This window comes from Osmia lignaria, chromosome 10 (assembly GCF_051020975.1).
Source record: "Osmia lignaria lignaria isolate PbOS001 chromosome 10, iyOsmLign1, whole genome shotgun sequence".
In the NCBI taxonomy this organism is placed as follows: domain Eukaryota; kingdom Metazoa; phylum Arthropoda; class Insecta; order Hymenoptera; family Megachilidae; genus Osmia; species Osmia lignaria.
The window spans coordinates 3,314,467-3,333,270 of NC_135041.1; the positions used below are offsets into that span (position 1 = coordinate 3,314,467).

At 33.4% G+C, this 18,804-nt stretch overlaps 1 protein-coding gene across 3 annotated transcripts; it reads right to left on the bottom strand.

Moving 5' to 3' along the window:
- Window positions 1–4,065: 4,065 nt before the first annotated feature.
- Window positions 4,066–10,763, bottom strand: LOC117610679 (uncharacterized). 3 transcript variants are annotated; one of them, XM_034338317.2, is made up of 8 exons: window positions 10,511–10,743; window positions 10,285–10,407; window positions 5,993–6,219; window positions 5,568–5,861; window positions 5,398–5,448; window positions 5,094–5,317; window positions 4,846–5,008; window positions 4,066–4,777 (listed from the first exon to the last, which is right to left on the bottom strand). In XM_034338317.2, exons 3-8 carry the CDS (start codon window positions 6,207–6,209, stop codon window positions 4,644–4,646), a joined length of 1,083 nt encoding a protein of 360 aa, XP_034194208.2. In that variant the 5' UTR covers window positions 6,210–6,219; window positions 10,285–10,407; window positions 10,511–10,743; the 3' UTR covers window positions 4,066–4,643. The 3 variants fall into 3 exon arrangements, with proteins under 3 accessions (XP_034194208.2, XP_034194210.2, XP_076546679.1); XM_034338319.2 differs by lacking the exons at window positions 10,285–10,407; window positions 10,511–10,743 and adding an exon at window positions 6,294–6,421 and having other exon boundaries at window positions 4,067–4,777; XM_076690564.1 differs by lacking the exons at window positions 4,066–4,777; window positions 4,846–5,008; window positions 5,094–5,317; window positions 5,398–5,448; window positions 5,568–5,861 and adding an exon at window positions 6,294–7,548 and having other exon boundaries at window positions 6,087–6,219; window positions 10,511–10,763.
- Window positions 10,764–18,804: the final 8,041 nt, after the last annotated feature.

Genomic DNA, 18,804 nt, shown 5'->3' on the forward strand with positions numbered 1-18,804 from the left:
TCGTACTGACCTGTCAAAGTACGCCAAGTACACACATTTTCATGTACTCATATCTTTTAAACTATTGGTTTCCTGGACTTTTAACTTGTATTTTCGAATGTTTCAGGTCAAAAACTATAAGATTTGATACTTTTCATCCAGAAATTTTTGGTCCCCCAAGACGAAGTTCAGCCGTTTTTTTTGATAAGCTATCGAATGAGCCATTGCAAGTCGAATTTGGTTTGGGGGCACTTTTGACCATCTTATCCGGCTATACCCTTTAGTTCAGCTAGTAGTTATAAGGTGGCGTCTAAGTAGAAAGGCTGCCGAGTTGGAATCGTAATCAGAATCAGGCGTTAGCTTGATTACGTCACTCGAACTGTGCTGCGAAGGCAAGCGAAAAAGGCAACATCGCCCGAACGCTGAGTGAGACGCACTACAGTCATGCTGTCCTTCTCTGATTCTGAATGTTGAGATTGTCCCATTTCGCTAAGTTTTGCCTGCGGCCCGCCTGGATTTTTTACAGCGCCCCATAACCTCGCCCCATTCAAACTATATCGTGTTTGGTATCATGTTAATCAGAAAAATTTCACCAATGCGCTAGTAAAAGTTTCAGTAAAAAAAAGTCAAAAATAAAAAAGTTTTATAATTGACTTACGTTTCGGCTCTTTCCTTTGGTCATTAGACCTCTCTCTCTCCTCCACTGTTTGTCCTTTTCTACGTTCATACTTGGCTGGTCGTCGCATCTAATTCGAGATTCGACATCTCGGCTGGATATATGCAATGTCTGGTTCCCAATCTCTGTTGCATATATTCAGCTTTTACTGTATATGTAAACGCGAGGTCCCTCCATTTATTAGTTCTAAGAGTACCATAGTACTTTTTTATGCAGAATGTTTCAAGGAGTTGGCACAAGTAAAAAAACAAATGCAATTCCATTTAAATAAAAAATGGATTTGCATTTTTTAAGTGCATCGTTGCATTCACGGAAAAAATGAAATCACAGAAAAATAGATATTATCATCGAACTTTTACATAAACAGCTTTTTCCTATCTCTTACTGTTGCGTACGTGTTTTCTATTCGAACTGAACAGAGGAACCCGTACTTCGCACGCCGAATTAACCTTGTGCGAATTTTTGTTCTTCAAAGTGGACTGTACAGTTGTTGGTAGAATGATACTCTGGATAACTCAAAATTCGCTTTATTCGTGTTCTATGCTTGCTTTTGTAGAATGATGTCTGGTGTTCGTTGTCCTGTCGTTATATTTATAGCGCTACGTTGTGGCGGTTACAAGAATTTGTGCAGACTGATTGGTTGTGGAAAAAGGGAGGGGGTGGTGTCGAAAAATTGCCTATGCATATAAGGGAAATTCTGTCCCTTCCGATGGTCATTCGAAATTCCGGGCAATCCTTGAGTGCCCACGCAGGGGTATGAAGTGTCCTATTTATGACCGTAGCGAGTAATAAACCCAAGGAACACCTCGACCTTTGACGCACATCTGAATAACATAAAAAATTATGACTCGGCTTCGAAACTGGGTATAGCGTGTTAATAAACTAATTTTTGAAAAGTAACGGTTCCTTGAACAGGTATTGCTGCTACGGTAACTTATGCTACAAAGAATTCGCTACGCGACACTTACCAAATTCAAGATATAACCCGTCAGAAATTGCATGACGTATCCTGTATATTTTTATTAATTAAAAAACATTTATTTAAAGAAGTTAATAACTTTTTCTAAAAAATTTCTCAGATTGCACGTTCCTTCGGTTCTTCAGAGTAGGCATATATTTTTCAGCAGCAAGGGGTGCTACGGTGCGCTATATAAAATCCACGCTTTCAATCAGTCAGAATTTATCGGAGCGGGACAATTCTATCATTTAGGTTGAAAAAAGGATAGCATGATCACCCTACATCCCACTCTAACCACGCGCCAATGTTTCGCATTCGTTCTTCAGGCGGATCGTCGCGATGCCTCTGGCAAGATGAGCGTTTGAATGTGTTTGTAAAAATACTTGAGGCGCTGTTGCCTTCCTAGATCGTGTTGCGCGCAATGACTTCATCGCTTTATATTCAAAATGACGACTTTTACTTCAGAATTAAATAACTCAGCCAAAAAAAATCGTACAAGAAGCAATAAATACTGATTTTACATAGGAATGTAGTGGATTTCGACTGATACAAATATAACTTGCTAAAAAAATTTTATTAGTTCCATGCAACATTACAAAGTTAAACAAAATTTTTAAAAATTTTTGAAGTGCTACTTATATCACTATAACTTTCATAAAATTAAAAGGGTATCTGAAAATAGAGGTTTTACAGCTTCAAGTGAGCTTTCCGCGATATCGATTCGACCATTTTCCTCGAAGTGATAACCATCTGAATCTCGCCATATTTTTCGGGTTCGTAAAGGTGATTGCTTAATTGATTTGCGAAGTGTAGTTCTCGGAAAGATGTATCCTAACAATGTTCGTGAATTCTATATAATCGAAATTTATTCATTGTCAGTATGCTTCCGATGACCCTTCCCAGATGTCCTGTAACTATTTCAAAGTATTTTACGCCACATTCTCGTTAATAATTATGAGTCATATATATACATGCTCCAAGAATGTGAAATTGGAAACTTATTATGAATCATCCCAATAAACACTGTTTTGTAACTTTTACAGTACATTTGCAAAACATCTGTTCGCTGTTGTGGTAGCCGTTATGTCCACAATTAAGTAACGTTTAGATGGAAATGTCAGTAACGTTATTCTTGTATATGATACATAATAGATACATAAAATTAAAATGTAATAAATACATAAAATTTATATACGAAATTACGTAGCTATAACAGAACATAGTTAACACTCTTCTGTAACATTTACATAACATTATCAGAACAAATTTTGTAACAGTATATCAATTTTTAAAACGTAACAGATACATGAAATTTATATATAAAACTACGTAATTGTAACAGAACATAGTAAACACTGTTCTGTAACATTGACAGAACAGATATTGTAGCCGTTATGTCAACTTTTAAGTGATGTTTAGAAGGAAATTTCAGCAACATTATGCCTGTATATAATACGTAATAGATACATAAAATTGAGATATAAAATTACGTAATTGTAATAGAATTTAGTACACACTGTTCTGTAATATTTATACAGTGTGTCCCTCATTGGGTCAAGAGCCGAAGAGGGATGATTGTTAATGTGATTCTAAACAACTTTTTCCTGCGTCAAAATATTGGTTAAGGCTCCGTTTTCAAATTATTAACGAAAAACACTGGCCATGGTAGTGATGGGTACGCATGGATCCTCAGTATGGTCGCGAACAAGTGCGTAGGCACCGCGTCAGTTGGCCAACAGAGCTTACTCAAGTCATACAAGAGGGTTAAAATCTACGAATAACAAGTGCAGTACATTGACATTTCAATGTAAAAAGTGATAGTGACAGTGCAATCTGAATGTGAAATGTGATAGTGATAGTGCAAGAAATTATTCTGCTATAGTTGCATAACTTTATGTCTAAATTTTACCTATCAAGAGACACGGAAGTGTCTCGCGTCTAGTATAGGTAAAACCTTCTCACAAGCATAAAGTAACGAGGCACGTCGTGTATCATTATACGAGTGGGCCCGTTGAGAGTAATGTGATTTCTCATTTCTCAATAACAGTTGAATGGATCAAATTCTTACGAGTTAATTACTAATGGTTGTTTCTTTATTATAATTAAGAGAATTAACTGATATTATTTATGTTTAAAAAATCGTGCATATATAAATATATGGATATAAATAACAATAAAAGCTTGATAGAACAATTCTTTATTTCCACATATGCTAAACTGTTAAATAAATAAATCTTGTAACAAATTTTTGAATAAATTTTTTATCAAATATTATTAATATTTATAAAACTAATTTTTGTTTTAAATTACAATTATAATAATAATTTAAATTATATTATATAGTTTTAGAAATTTTGTTAACGGAAAACTTTAAATATACTAATAGCTGATAATAACTTTAAACTTAAATAACAAATTGCACTTATATTGAATTAATTAATACACTTTGCAACACAATTTGTAAGAATCTTTGAGAGTCATATATAATTCGTTAATTATAACACATCTGTTAAAAATACATAAGTGTGTACCGTTAGAGTAAATCTAATTTAAACAAAAATGGAAACGCAATTCGATTTTTATTTGATAAATAACAATAAAGCAATTATACTTTTTGTAATTAAAAAAATTGTATGAGACGGTCTCTGGGATGGAGCCGCGTTGGTTGATTAGTCAATCAATTAAAACAGTCACTCAATTGGTCAACTTCACCTAACTGAAACGTCACGCAACAATGACTCCAGTTCTGGATAAATAATGACACCCTGTACCGAAGCAACCAGTATCAGGTTGTCTTTCGCCCTGATGAAGTAAACTGCAATGTTTACGAAACGTCGGCAATAAACTATTTTTGTCAATCAACGCGGCTCCATCCCGGAAGCCAAGTCTCGTACAGAATCTAACCGCGGAAGCCTCAAAGACCTTATCAAAAAATTGTTAGATAAAGTAACAAGGAGCCGGAAGCTCATAAACTAATAAAAAAAAGATTATAATAAAATTATATAAAAAAAAGATTAGCTTTTGAGACATTTAAATAGCTTGCGGATTTACTTCTTCGGAGTATTTTTGTTGTCTGCTAAGCCTCTGACCACCTTGGCGAAACCATTCTTTCGTGATGTCTTCAAACTCTTTGTTTGTGAATTGGTACTGAGCCAAAGTTGTTGCTGAATTATTAAAAAAATTTTACATTAAATTAAATTTTATATTTTATAAATATAAAAATATATTTTACCTTGTATTCCCGTCAACATAGATTTTAAACTACTTATTTTAAAATGATTACGTAGTCCCTTCCAGGATGAAACCTTGGCAACTTCATTCGAAAATATAGTTCGATATATACGTATTAAATTTTCCTTAGCGGACCCTCCGCCTATGCGAGATATATACAACATCTTTAAAAATAAAATATATCAATAATATCATTTCTATTATTCTATTTAAATAAAATCTGCATTTAAATAACTTAATTAAACTTACAAATTTGTTGTACTCATCTGTATTTTCTGATAAACTGTTTTCAAAAGCTATTACTTCATTTATGTTCTGAAACGGAAAAGATTTTTGTATATTTGATGTATCCATGGCAGATGCTTTAGACTTATGTTGGTTATGTTGTGTTTCCATGTTTTTTAAACGAGTATCAATATCTTGTATGTTTAATGAAATTGTAGTTATAGCTGTATATATTTTTTCAAAATTATCTAAAAAATTAATAATATTGAATAAACAATGCCATGAAGAGATATTAATAAGATTATAAGACAAAAAATAAATTCAAAACCTTCCATTTTATCTGACATTCCTGACACTAACGTATATACATCCTGTATGCCTAAATATTAAAAAAGTATTAGATTACTCACAATAAACAGTAATAACTATAATTTAAATAAACACCGTTTTATTATAGAGATAATAAAAATGGAATAAAAGAATTAAAATAAAAATTACTTTTGTGAGGTACTATAGTTCCATCAAGAATTTCCATATCAATATTATTAATAATTGTTGAATCCAAAATATTTGAGATTGATTGAATATTTTTTTCTGATTGTGAAACATTTGTATCTTTAAGATTTGGTGGATTTGGTATAATTGAACGTGGGTCATCAGAATCAGATTCAGATTCACTGTTATAAACAGTATTTAGTGACCGTTTTATGCATGACTTCTTTATTTGATTTGTATTACTTTCATCACTTGAAGAATAATTCGTTGCTCTCTGTCTAGCCTCATCTAATGAATCTTGATTAGGGCAAAACCGTAATTTACAAGTTACATTATTTTTTTTAAATATTCAAATATTAATTAATAAACATTTTATTTTAATTATTAAAAAAATAATTACATAAGTTCTGAAGTAAAATATAAATTACCATAATGTCCATGAAATTTGATAGGATGAAGTGTCCATTTAGGATCATTATTAACAGGTGGTGTTTGTTTCACAATAAAGGTATTGATATTTTTTACTGATGGCCACCAGCATTCTGTTAAATTGGAAGAAAGCCATAAAGATGGAACTTCTGATACGATCTCTTCTTCATTATTCCCATCGCTTGGAAAAGTGACGACAGCGAAATTTTTTACCATTATTAATAATCTGTAAAAAAGGAAAACTTGTTAAATAGTTCAATATTGTTTTCAATTATATATTCTATCAAAATAAGTACTCGCCATAAACATATTTCTTGTTGGTGCAGTAAAGGCAATACCACATGTTCTTTGTCACATAAAGGCAGTTTTACACATTTTAATTTAATATCAGACAATGGAACAGTAATTAACTCATGCTGTGACTCGTTAATTTTTTTAATTCCGATATTGAAAGAGTTGCATGGAATGTGAAAAAATGATTTAATATTTAAATATTTTTTGCCAATAATGTAAATCTCTTTATTTTTAAAATAAATTTTCATAATTGAAATTGTTGTACCATCTAACAAAAGACAACAATTATCAGCAGTTCTTGAACTTAGATAGAAACCTTTACATTGAACTGATTTTATTATCTTTATACCATTTATAATAAGTTCTTTTAGTATTGGATAATTCCTTTCTATATTTGTTATATTACAATTATCTTCTTCTTTACAACGATTGACTAATTGTTCTAATGGTCGACTCGAAGATCTAATTCTTGATTTAATTTTTTGCATGTAATTTTCGAACTTAAACGCGCTAAATTTATCTAACTCTCCCCATAATTTTACATAAGAACACAAATGAATTAAATTATGAACGTTATATGATATATGTTGACGACCATATAATGTACCGTAATTTTCAACAAAATACAATAATAAACTGTGTGCATAATCAAGCAGTTGTACGCAATATTCTTTGTTACATAAAATTTGAATTGCTACGCTCAAACTCAAAAAATGAAGATATTTATCACGTGATAATTTTTTAAAAAAGATTATTGGCCCAGTATATAATAATAATTGTCTTAATTCGGTGGCTTTAAAGCGATCAACTTCATCTAATTTCCTTGGCTTTCTAGCAAATTCCTTAGGTAAGAATGATGACATAGATAATAAAGAAGTTGAAGCAAGAGTTATCTGAGTTGCAACCATACGAACATTATGTTTACCTTTAATCCAAAACTGCAACAATTTTTTCATTACTCCTAATAGTACGAGATGCATGTAGTCTAAAGGAAATTGAGTAACCATTCCAATGTTTAAATCTTCAATATTTGACGTGATTTTATGGTGTTCTTCTTGTTTCCTTAATTTAAAAGATTCATCTGATCTTAACATTGCATTAATTTCTGGGTACGTTACTCGATTTTCTATGTAATCTCCCTCTTGAATACAATTTCCGCATCCAAAATACGCATTATGTCCTTTAATTCCCTTGATAAACGATTTTGCAGGAGCATCGCAGATAAATACGTTCAATTTCACAGTTATTTTTTTGCCGTATTCTATAATGCCAGTTCGGAAAATTTTAAAACAATGATCCTTGAAATATTTTAAAAAAGTATTGCTACATTTTGGCTTTTCAAAACCATGATAAACACTAATTATAAACGGTTCGGTGTAAAAATCTGCAACTATACTACCTAAAATAGGCCAAAATTGACTCCCAGATGATTTTGTTAAAGGAAGACCATCTATATTTACATTAATATTTATCTGAGATGGTAAATTACTTCGACAATAATGTTTACGAATAGATTTTTTTAAACTATCACCTAAACCTGCATGATAATATTTTCCTGGTAACATTTCAATAATGGCCACTTGTTTGGGAGTTTGAAACAGAGTTCGAGCATCAATAGGAAGATTATGGCCGTATTTTACTAGAATTTTTAGTGAACTACTAATAGCAGAATGACTAACACGATTTTCAATAGCCCATAATCGGATGTCGTTAATAAGTTCTGTTTTACAACATTCAGTTTTAGAAAATTTATCACTTGAAATACTTGACTGAGGACTATTTTTATCAATACTAATTTCCGAATGTTCAGAAATTAAATCATGATTATTTTCTGTACACTTATGTGTGTTCATTACATTGGAATAATCGAAATCAATTTCTTTTAGTACATTTTGCTGCTGAAGTAATTGTTTGATGTTAGCTGGCACATTTGATAAATTTACGATATTATCTTGAATTTCTAAATTTGAATTAATAGTCATTTGGCAAATATTACGAAATCTTTTTAAAAAAATACGTCGCCGCTGCCGTGGCGTTAAAGAAATAACGTCTAGTCTTAATTTTGATTTGGACATAATATATAATTTTATAAAGCAATAGAAAGTAGATGAACTGCGATTATGTATACGAATATAGGTTTGGGTTTGCCTGATATTATTTTCTTTATGTTATATTCTCCTTTATCACTGAAACAATATGTAGGAAGCTTATATGGAGAATCAAAAATATTTTGATAAATGAAAAATGTTTTGACATTTGCAGTTTTTTTTTTAAACAAATTTTAATTCAATAATTAAAGTATAATTTATGTAATATTTTAAGGACGCCAATAGAAAATTCAGAAAAAATGTAATCTATATTTCTTAAATAGTATTTTATTTATATATAAAGAATTTAAAATTTTTTTCTTCACAATTATAGTGAACCTATATAATTTTTCGATGCCTTTTAATGTAAATATTTTTATGATGTCTTTTAGTGTTGTAATTAATTAAACACGAATAATTTTTTTCGTTATGTTGCATGTTATTATGAACTTGTTATAAATTATAAATTAAGGTAATTATATATAAGCATATTGCACGCATAATAGTTACAATTGGTAATTATTTAGCAAACGGACGGCACCGCTGATTCCGATGTTTTTTAAATATTGTTGCGCCGGGGAGTGGAGCTCGCACTTTCCATCGTCAAATAAATAGAGACGAAGCAAACTAGACTCTGTATATTTCGATTACAAAGGAGTTCTTAAGCAATAGATCCGTACAGGTCGGGTTCCCAATACATTGTGATTTTCAAAAGCCGCGCGGTTGTCTAAGAGACCTCAAGGAAAAATGGAATATGGACCTCGAAACATGGAATAGCTTCACATCATGATTCGTTGACAGCTTCGGACGGGGCAGTCGATGGCTCTTTCGATACATCAAGAAGCAGTTGATGCATCGAAAGAGCGGAAACTTCTCACCGTCGCAACAATATGTTATAAAGTTCGAAATTTTGAACAACTTTTTCGTACACATATAATCATCGCTCGGCCTTAGTTTTTGAAATATTTTCGAAAAACTATCGAAACTACTACATTAAATTCTGCCTATTTGTGTGCGTCCGTGACGACATACACGTTAGTTAACTGTTTCTGCAGGCAACCGACATTCGACATACCTATATAAGGAGTGGGCTGAAAAATCAAATTTAACTAATTTCATTTAGTGTGGACATTTTAAAAATGATTTGATTTTCGACTTAAATTTGAACTTGTGTGCCGGCTGTTCAATATAACCTAACCTAATCTACCTAACCAGTGAATTAGGTTAGGTTAGGCCGTGAGGCGACCAGCCATACAAGCTGAGATTCAAAATCATTCAAATTAGTTAAATTTGATTTTTCAGCCAACTTTTATAGGAAAAAGTTGTTCAAAATTTCGAACTTAATAACATATTTAAAGATTATCGAAATCGGAGATGCCGTCTGCTTTCTAAATAATTACCAAATATTTTACTTGAATAAAAATCAGTTTACATGAAATTAATTCACGGTCAAATACCAAATTGAAAAATTAAGACTCATGCATAGAAAATATTTATTAATTATAAGATACTATTTCATTTGCAAAAAATTATTATGAAAAAATTTAATAATAAACTTTTAGAATATGTGAAGTATTTGAAAAAGAAATTATATCTATAGTTTTTTCTAATGCAGATATCTTGCTCAACAATATAAATTATATTTCATAATTGATATCATTTATCATTGGGATAAGCATTAAGATCATTAGAAAAAAATTGTAGACCGGGATTTAGCGTGCAATGCAATACAAAATAAATCTATAATTAAGAGATGATGTCATGTAACTTTACACTCGAAATGTTCAAGTTTCTGATTCAAAAAGTAGTGCAAATAAAAGATTTCTTGTTTTTCTCATTAAATGACCATACAACAAATATTGTAAAAAAGCATGATGAAGATAATGTTGCATAAAATAAATTGTACTCACTATAAAAATGCCAAAATATAAAAATAATGAGGCAAAACTAGGTGTATCTTTCGCCAGCACGAGGTCCTTTGTCTTTTGTTAGGCGCACGCGGGTTTCACGTGGTACGCTGTATCTTTTGTTCACTGCACAAGAGGAATTCAATCTTTAGCATAGATTTTTTACCACAAGACAACAATTATCACTTGTTGGCATTAATTATTAACTGAATTTTTATTTCATACTTACCGATATCTCGATACTGTTCACACTTTTAACACAATTTTTTAGCACGCACGACTACTGTTTTCGTATATTTGGCCATATTGAAAATAAAAGACTAGCGCACAGAAGCACGGGATTGTACAATGATTGCGCACTTGCACGTATTATGTTTAATACGGCTAAGCCAATCATAGACTTATCCTATAAGGGCATGTTTATATAACTTACACAGATGCATAATGTAGAGAAAAATTTACTAATTACAGTTATAATTGAACAAAACAAAATTATGACGTATCAATTATGTCAATAACGTAATGAATCTGTAATTGTTACATAGAAATGTTATGTAATTTGGTGAACGTAAATGTGCATACTCTAAAAGTTTCGTAAATGCTACGTAGCTTTAACAACATAATTGAAACGTTATAATAAATACGTAACATTTATGAATTTTGATGAATGTAAATGTGTCTACTATAAAAGTTTCATAAATGCTACATAACTCTAATAACATAACTAAACCGTTAGGTTAAATACGTACCAATTATGTATTTTGGTGAATTGTAAATGTGTACACTCTAAAAACTTCATAAATGTTATGTAACATTATCGACATAATTGTAACATTATTTTAAACGTGTAACATTAATATTATTTTGATGTTATATTGATGTCAATGTATACATTTTTGTTAAAACCTTACAAAAAGAATTCATAAAGGAAGAAAATCATGCAGAAACAAGAAAATAAAAGATTTTGAGAGAGAAAAGTTGCGACATACAATTTATTTATAATTTAAAAACGATAAATATGTCGATCATGTCTTTTTTAAAGAAGATCATAAAAAGAGTCATGGTCGACATATTTATTGCTTTTAAATTATAAACAAATATATCGCAACTTTTCTCTCTCAAAATCTTCCATTTTCTTGTTTTTGCATGATTTTCTTCCTTTACGAATTCTTTTTGTAAGGTTTTAACAAAAATGTACACATTGACATCAATATAACATCAAAATAATATTAATGTTACTTGTTTAAAATAATGGTACAATTATGTCGTTAATGTTACATAACATTTATGAAGTTTTTAGAGTGTACACATTTACAATTCACCAAAATACATAATTGGTACGTATTTAACCTAACGGTTTAATTATGTTATTAGAGTTATGTGGCATTTATGAAACTTTTATAGTATACACATTTACATTCATCAAAATTCATAAATGTTACGTACTTATTATAACGTTTCAATAAGGTTGTTAAAGTTATGTAGTATTTACGAAACTTTTAGAGTATGCACATTTACGTTCACAAAATTGCATAAATGTTGCATAACAAAGTAACAACAAAATGACATAACAATTCTATGCAACAATTATAGACTCATTACGTTATTGATATTACTGATACGTTACAGTTTCATTTTAATGATCTGTAACATATACACATAGAACATTATGTAATTGTTACGGAAATGAACCCTGCGTGTTTACTGGGATATATGGCACAGGGACAGTGAACGTGTTAATATTATTTTTATTCATTCACGTTATGTTTATTTCATGGATTATTAGTAGTATGGTCACTATGCAAATCGTATAGTATTACACACTTGTTACATAATAAACTACCTCTAAAATACTATACAGTGTTTTTCAAAATGTAGTACCTACTTGTATACCCTAGGATCAGAAAAAAGTCTTCAGATGATACGCGACAATGTTTGACTATACGTCATATACCTCAATAACATGTATGTTATACATATGAATTCTCGTATTCAAATTGTGGTAAGTACTTTATTTAAATAGTTTGCAAATTCACGAGTTATCGCTTGTGAATCTCCGTTCGGCTTCGTACATTTAGCATACACTTGCGATCAAATCAGGCTTCCCTTGAAAAAATAGCGATATAGAGGAAGCAGGAATTCTGAGAATCTTAATTTTTGACGATATAAACATTAAAAGTAATTTAGCAAAAAAAAATGATATAATTTGTAATTATAAAAACTAGTATATAACTGAAAAATATCAATTAAAATTCTCCCGCGTAAATGTTTATACGCAATGATGGGGAGCTACAGTCACATATATAGGGTGCTTCGCTTTAAACAGACCATCATATCCGTACATATCCGTGCATATCCGTAAAAAAAAACATGGATGACGCTTAAAAATCCATCACAATGTGATACTTATAAAAAGGTTTTCCGCTATTTGATTCACCTTTTAGAACAATTAAAATTACTTAAAAAATACTTTTGGTATTACGACAAATAGTAGTGATATTTAAGTGGCCTGTTTCAAGTGAAATACCCTATGCATGGGTCCTTCAGCCCTATATTTTTATTTTCTCTGGAGCTACTTGCAGGGAAGAAAAGCCTTTTCATTATCCTTTTTCCCAGGAAAGCCTGGTTTGATCGCGACTCTACATTGCAAGCTAGGAACAGCGCGAATAACTTACGATAGCCGCTGATTAAAATGTAATTACATAAATTATTAATAAATTAAGGCAAAATACGTTTGTTAGATTTCTCCTTCGACACCTCCAGTTATTCGCTCCTTCAAAATTCTGTTTGCCATATATCGTTACCTGTTAAGGACATAAAAAAAATGGTTTGAGTAAATGTTATCCAGTTTAATAAAAGTTATTTAAATGAAAAAAAAATTAGTATAGCATGTGACCCTTTCGGGGGTTCACTCTATAACTTTCACAATCCGAAATTTTATAATTGTCGCTGGGCGCCAGCCACGTTTCGTGGCGAGGAGGAATTGGGAATCACTAAGGGGTCAGTACAGGGGACGGGTTTTGCGGCACTTCCTGGATGGCCGTAACAATCCTTCGCGGAGGAGTGCGCGAGGAGGAGCAGTTTGGGGTGGGGAAAATCTCAGGGTGGGAAGGGCTCACAGAAAGTTTTTTTACGTTACGCGACGAGGAGATGTCGGAAAAGGGGAATCTTAAAAGGGGATCGAAAAAGGGAGTACGACGAATCGCGTAGTACAACGTGCGGATGAAGAAGGTAGCTGTTGCCAGAACTCAGAATTCACAATTAATGTAATATAAGGGACTTACCAAATCGCCTCACAGACACTGCACTCTCGACTATTCGCTCTACTAAACTCTATCTAAATCGCTTTGGAATCGCTTCTTAATAATCTCGTTATCTATACTTTTCGGTTGTTCAAGGCTAATTATTCGCTCGTCGCCGCGGGATATTTTTGGAGAGGGGATGGGGCTAGGATGGGGCCTCTTCCGGCGTTGGGATAAATCGATTATCGATTATCGATGTACCGGTAATCGGGGTCGATGCGTGTGAGGTTTCCGGGGTCGGCGACAGATGGCTCCAGGTGGGCTCTTTTCCGCCGTCGTCTGGGCTGCTTGGACTGTTGGTTTTGGAGTCCAACGTTGCTCCCTTTCTTGGGAGGGGTTGGGGGTCTGTCGCCGGCCTCGAAGCTCCTTTTGGGTTGTCCGCGTCTAGGTCCTTTCCGTCGCCTCCATCGGCCCGACACCGGTGGGCTCGGAGAAAGGGGTAAGGTAAGGGAAGGGTTATGGACGGGTTTTAATATTGGAGCGGGAGGTGAGAGAAGCGCAGCGATTGTAACGGGGGGGGGGGGGGGGGGGGGGGGGGCACACGTAACACCGCGTTACAAGCATCTCATTGAAAAAAAAGATGAAGTCGGTTTTTCCTGACTATTTTAGGGAAAATTTTTATACACCATACAATCAGGCACTTGGTACCGTTTAATTTAGAAAAAACAATTAGTGTCGCGTAGCAAACCTTTTTGCCTCACAAATTGCCGTAGCAGCAATACATGTCCCAGAAACCATTACTTGCCAAAATTTAGTTTATTATCTATCAACGCGTTATTGTACCAAGTTTCGAAGCCGGGTTATAATTTCTATGTTACCCAGATGTTCGTCAAAAGTCGAGGTGCTCCTGGGTTTTATTACTCGCTATGATCATTAATAGGACCTCTCATTCCTCCTGCGTGGGTCACTCGTGGGTACTATCAGTAACTTCGGCTGACCGTTAGGAAGGGACGAAAATTCCTACTTATAGAAAATAGTTTCAATCCCACTAGTTTTCAACACCACCTCCTCTTTACCCCAACAGCGAATCTGCATTCACGCTCATTTTTGTAAACGCCCCAGCGTACTAAATAAATACGACGATACAGCAGCGAAATAGGTCAGATCATTTTTCGATTTAGCAAAGCAATTGAAGACAAATAAAACGAACATTCAATACCATCAACAACCATACAGTCCATTTCAAAAAATATAACAATTCGCACAACAGTACGAGTTCATTAATCCAATACAATAGAAAACGCGTACGCAACAATTACGTCGATAGTAGCTATAGTTTCCGAGATAATAGGTGATAACGCTTTATCTGACTTTCCCTGTTAATGTGATTGATAATAATTTAATTTCCTTTTTCTATAAATACATATAGTATGTATTTCTATCATTTAAAGTTATCGACAGTGGCAAATATGCTGCTTAATCGGACGTTCCAGATAATCGGCTACTGAATAACCGGAACTTTACTGACAAGTTTGCAACTTTTTATTATGATACACACACAGACAGATTTTGTGATCACTTATCCCATTTCATTGTAATTGTACGACTATTCCACCTACCGAGATCTCATTTGGTACGAATAATCAACATTTGATTTAAAATACAACTTCACATTTATTCGTGGAGGTGTAGAAGATCGGACAGTTATTACTCGTAGATTAGATTTGAAACTGCTCAAATCATATCGATTTTAACCGTACAAAATCGGGGCGAAAACGTTTGAACTTGGCAAATATAAAAAGCAAACGATGGTAAACAGATCGATCCTTCGAGCGAGTCCCTTCTGTTAAACAGAGTAGCCGTTGCCATTGAGATTTTGACCGGCTCTTATTTGTTCTTCTCTTATAAGCCGGCGAAAAAATAAACAGTAGCCGGAAAAGTTGATAAATTCGTGGCAAAGGTAATTTCATCGAATATGCCGGCGCCGGTGGCTCGGTCCATGTACACAGAAGATGCGTGCTTTTTCAATATCGGTAATGCGTTTTCCCTGGAACTATCCAATCTGTTGCGAAGCGACCACCCTCTATAAATAATAAAATTACATCGAAGCATCCATTTTCCGGCTTGAAATCTTAACAATCTTTCGAAAATATCTAAAGTAATGGAACAATGATATTTCAATACGTATAATTTCACGTTATTTCCTTCAAAAGCACCTAGATTAAAAGACCTTCAGTAAAAATCATAAAACAGTCCATAAAACTTTTGTTGTATTACATTTTGTAAAAATCAAAATGATTGCCTTTAAAACATTTCCAAACTAATACCTTTAATAGTATTTGTTTTTCTTAAAATTTTTACAAAATGCTATTTTTATATTATTTTAGACATCGAATTTTGCAAACAAATAACCTTTACATGTATTTTTTAACCGACTGCGAAAAAGGAGGAAGTTACTCAATTCGATCAATACACTTTTTTTATGTATATTCGCCGATAACTCCGAGACGTATGGACAAATCGAAACAAAACTTTTTGCGTCTTGTAGAGTATTTCTCCCACTTGGTCCTGTCAAAGGGACATTTTGCATTTTTTCATTGCTAACGATTTTTTTGCAAAAAACGTAATGCTTGATTTATATTTTGCATCGATTACCGCGAGACGGATGGACCAATCGGATCAAAAATTTTGCATCTTGTAAAGTATATTTCCCGATTGGTCTCGCGAAAAAATGTTTGTATTTTTTCATTCCTAACGACTTATATCGCAAAAAACGTAATACTTCATTTATATCTTCTGGCGTTTATGCTGCAAGGAATGTATCGTTCGCGATGAAACCTTTCATATTTAGTAGGATATATAGGATCGACAGCCAAAGAGGGATGATTGCTAAGGGGATTCTAAACATTTTTTCCTTTGCCAAATTGTTGGTTAAGCCTTGGTTTTTGAGTTGATAACAAAAACCACCGACCAATACGAGCGCGTATAGAGCGCAGTCCCAGGGACTACAGTGTCGGGTACGAAAACCGGACCTGACGTAGATCGCGAACGAACGGCTTGGCACCACGTTGGCATAGCACAATAAAAAAACTGAACTGGTAGAACATTTTTAGTCGTTGTTTAGAATGAATACGGAACCTAATCTCTTATCGCCTGTAATAATGTAAAAAAGGAAATTCTAAGGATTCTAAACAACAAATAAAAATGTTTAAAATGGAATAATTAATAAAAATTTGAAAACAATTTAAATAAAACTTACCCATTCGTTCCTAAATTAACCTGCTATGCTGAAAGCAGATCATTCCTACCTGGATCACTGTGTCGATCCTAAACACATTCAAGCTGGCAGGCCCATTTGAAATTGGAAAGTAAGACCAATAACGTCGTGAAAACGTTACGAAGTAGTGCGGAATATTACATGTTTTTCATTTGTGTCCAGTGCAATAGTAACGTGACATTGAATAAAAATGTTTATTTACCTGAAAGAAAATTCTGTGAAAGGTGATAATGACTGTGTGGTTGAGTGGATTCAATGATCTCGCCTAGAGATCAGCTGTTCTTCATAATTTGTTTCCTCCTCGAATGTTTAAGATCGACATAGTGACCCAGTGAAAATTATTTGTTTTCAGCATAGCAGGTTAATTTAGGAACGGATAGGTAAGTTTCATTTAAATTGTTTTTAAATTTTTATTAATTATTCCATTTCAAACATTTTTATTTGATGTTTAGAATTTCCTTTTTTACATTATGACAGGCGACAAGAGATTAGATTTCGTATTCATTTTAAACAACAACTAAAAATGTTGAACCAGTGCAATTTTTTTATTGTGCTATGCCAATGGGGTGCCGAGCCGTTCGTTCGCGTCCTACGTCAAGCCCCGCTTTCGTAGCCGACGCTGCCGTCCCTGAGCCCGCGCGCTATACGCGCTCGGATTGGTCAGTGTTTTTGCTTAATAATTTAAAAAGGAAGCTTCAAACCACTTTTTCGCAAAGGAAAAAGTTGTTCAGAATCACCCCACCTACCACCACCTCAGAGGGTGAAAATGCGTTGCTGGACACCCTGTAGAAAAAAAGCGCTTGGTCAGCAAAATCTGACTATAAATGGAGGCGTGCCACGCGGAGAAAATCAGTTTGGTTTCGACCTTGCTCAGCTCGACTTCGACTTCGGTCTAGTGCAGCTACCACTCTAGCAATACAGGAAAGGCTACGGTTGCTCAGCGCTGAACCACTTAGGTAGGGATATAGCGACAGAGTAACCCATGCTAAATTAAATTCCTTACAGCGACAAGTACAAGTTTCTACGGATCTACAGACCTTCTACTCATGGTTCGCAACGTGTTCACTACATGTGGGTTTAGAGTCACCTATCAAGTGTAAAGAGCTAGCGAGGAGCGGATCTCGTTGAACACGGCCTATACTACACATAGCTCTGGCTTGCCCAGAAACCGATTGCGACCTGTAGAGAGGTCCGTTCATATCTGAGGGAACAGTACAAGAAGCTGTCGTTGATAATGTCCAATACTTAGCGTGGTTGGTCATTATTCAGAGTGTCGGCTGTACCTATAGTCTGATACGCGTACTCATACATACTAATTTCTACTAATAGCTACATTTTCTATTAGGGCCACTGTCCACGGAGCGTCATTGCATAGACGCGTCAATAAAGCGTATTTGACGTGACGATACGCCCTCGGTAATATTCTTTCCACGAAGCGTACACTAATCGTACGCTAAGCGTAAAAGAACAAAAACATGTTTATTTGATTTCATTTAGAAAGATGTCGAGTGATGAGGAAGACCTAATCGTATTATATAATTATATTCAACGGCGCAGAAGAAGAAGAAAAAAATGGATACATCAATAGATAGAAAAAAATATAAATTGCAGGCTCTTTGTCGCTGCAAGAGAATTAAATGAAGATGATTCTGTGTTTAAACCATTTTATCGAATGAGCAAAAATACTTATCAAAATTTAGTGAAAATAATAGGACCATTTATTCAAAAACAAGATACAAATATGCGGCAGTGTGTTAGTCCTGAAGAGAGAATTTTAATAACATTGAGGTAAGTAAAATAATTATACATAGTAATATTTATTATAAGTTTAATTCCTTATAAAGAATAAAATTCTCTAGTGATATTAGAAGTATCAGATTGTGTATTAATTTCATCGATATTAGTACATTGTAAAAATGTAAAATTCGGTGAAGGAGTTGATGCATGTTGTGAGACATGCGATTCTGTAGACGAAATTGGTGAACAATTTCGGTACTCTTGTAT

What these genes read in the sequence shown, in the direction of transcription:
- LOC117610679 (XM_076690564.1), bottom strand. Translation starts at nt 7,381, where the DNA reads ATGTTAAGATCAGATGAATCTTTTAAATTAAGGAAACAAGAAGAACAC.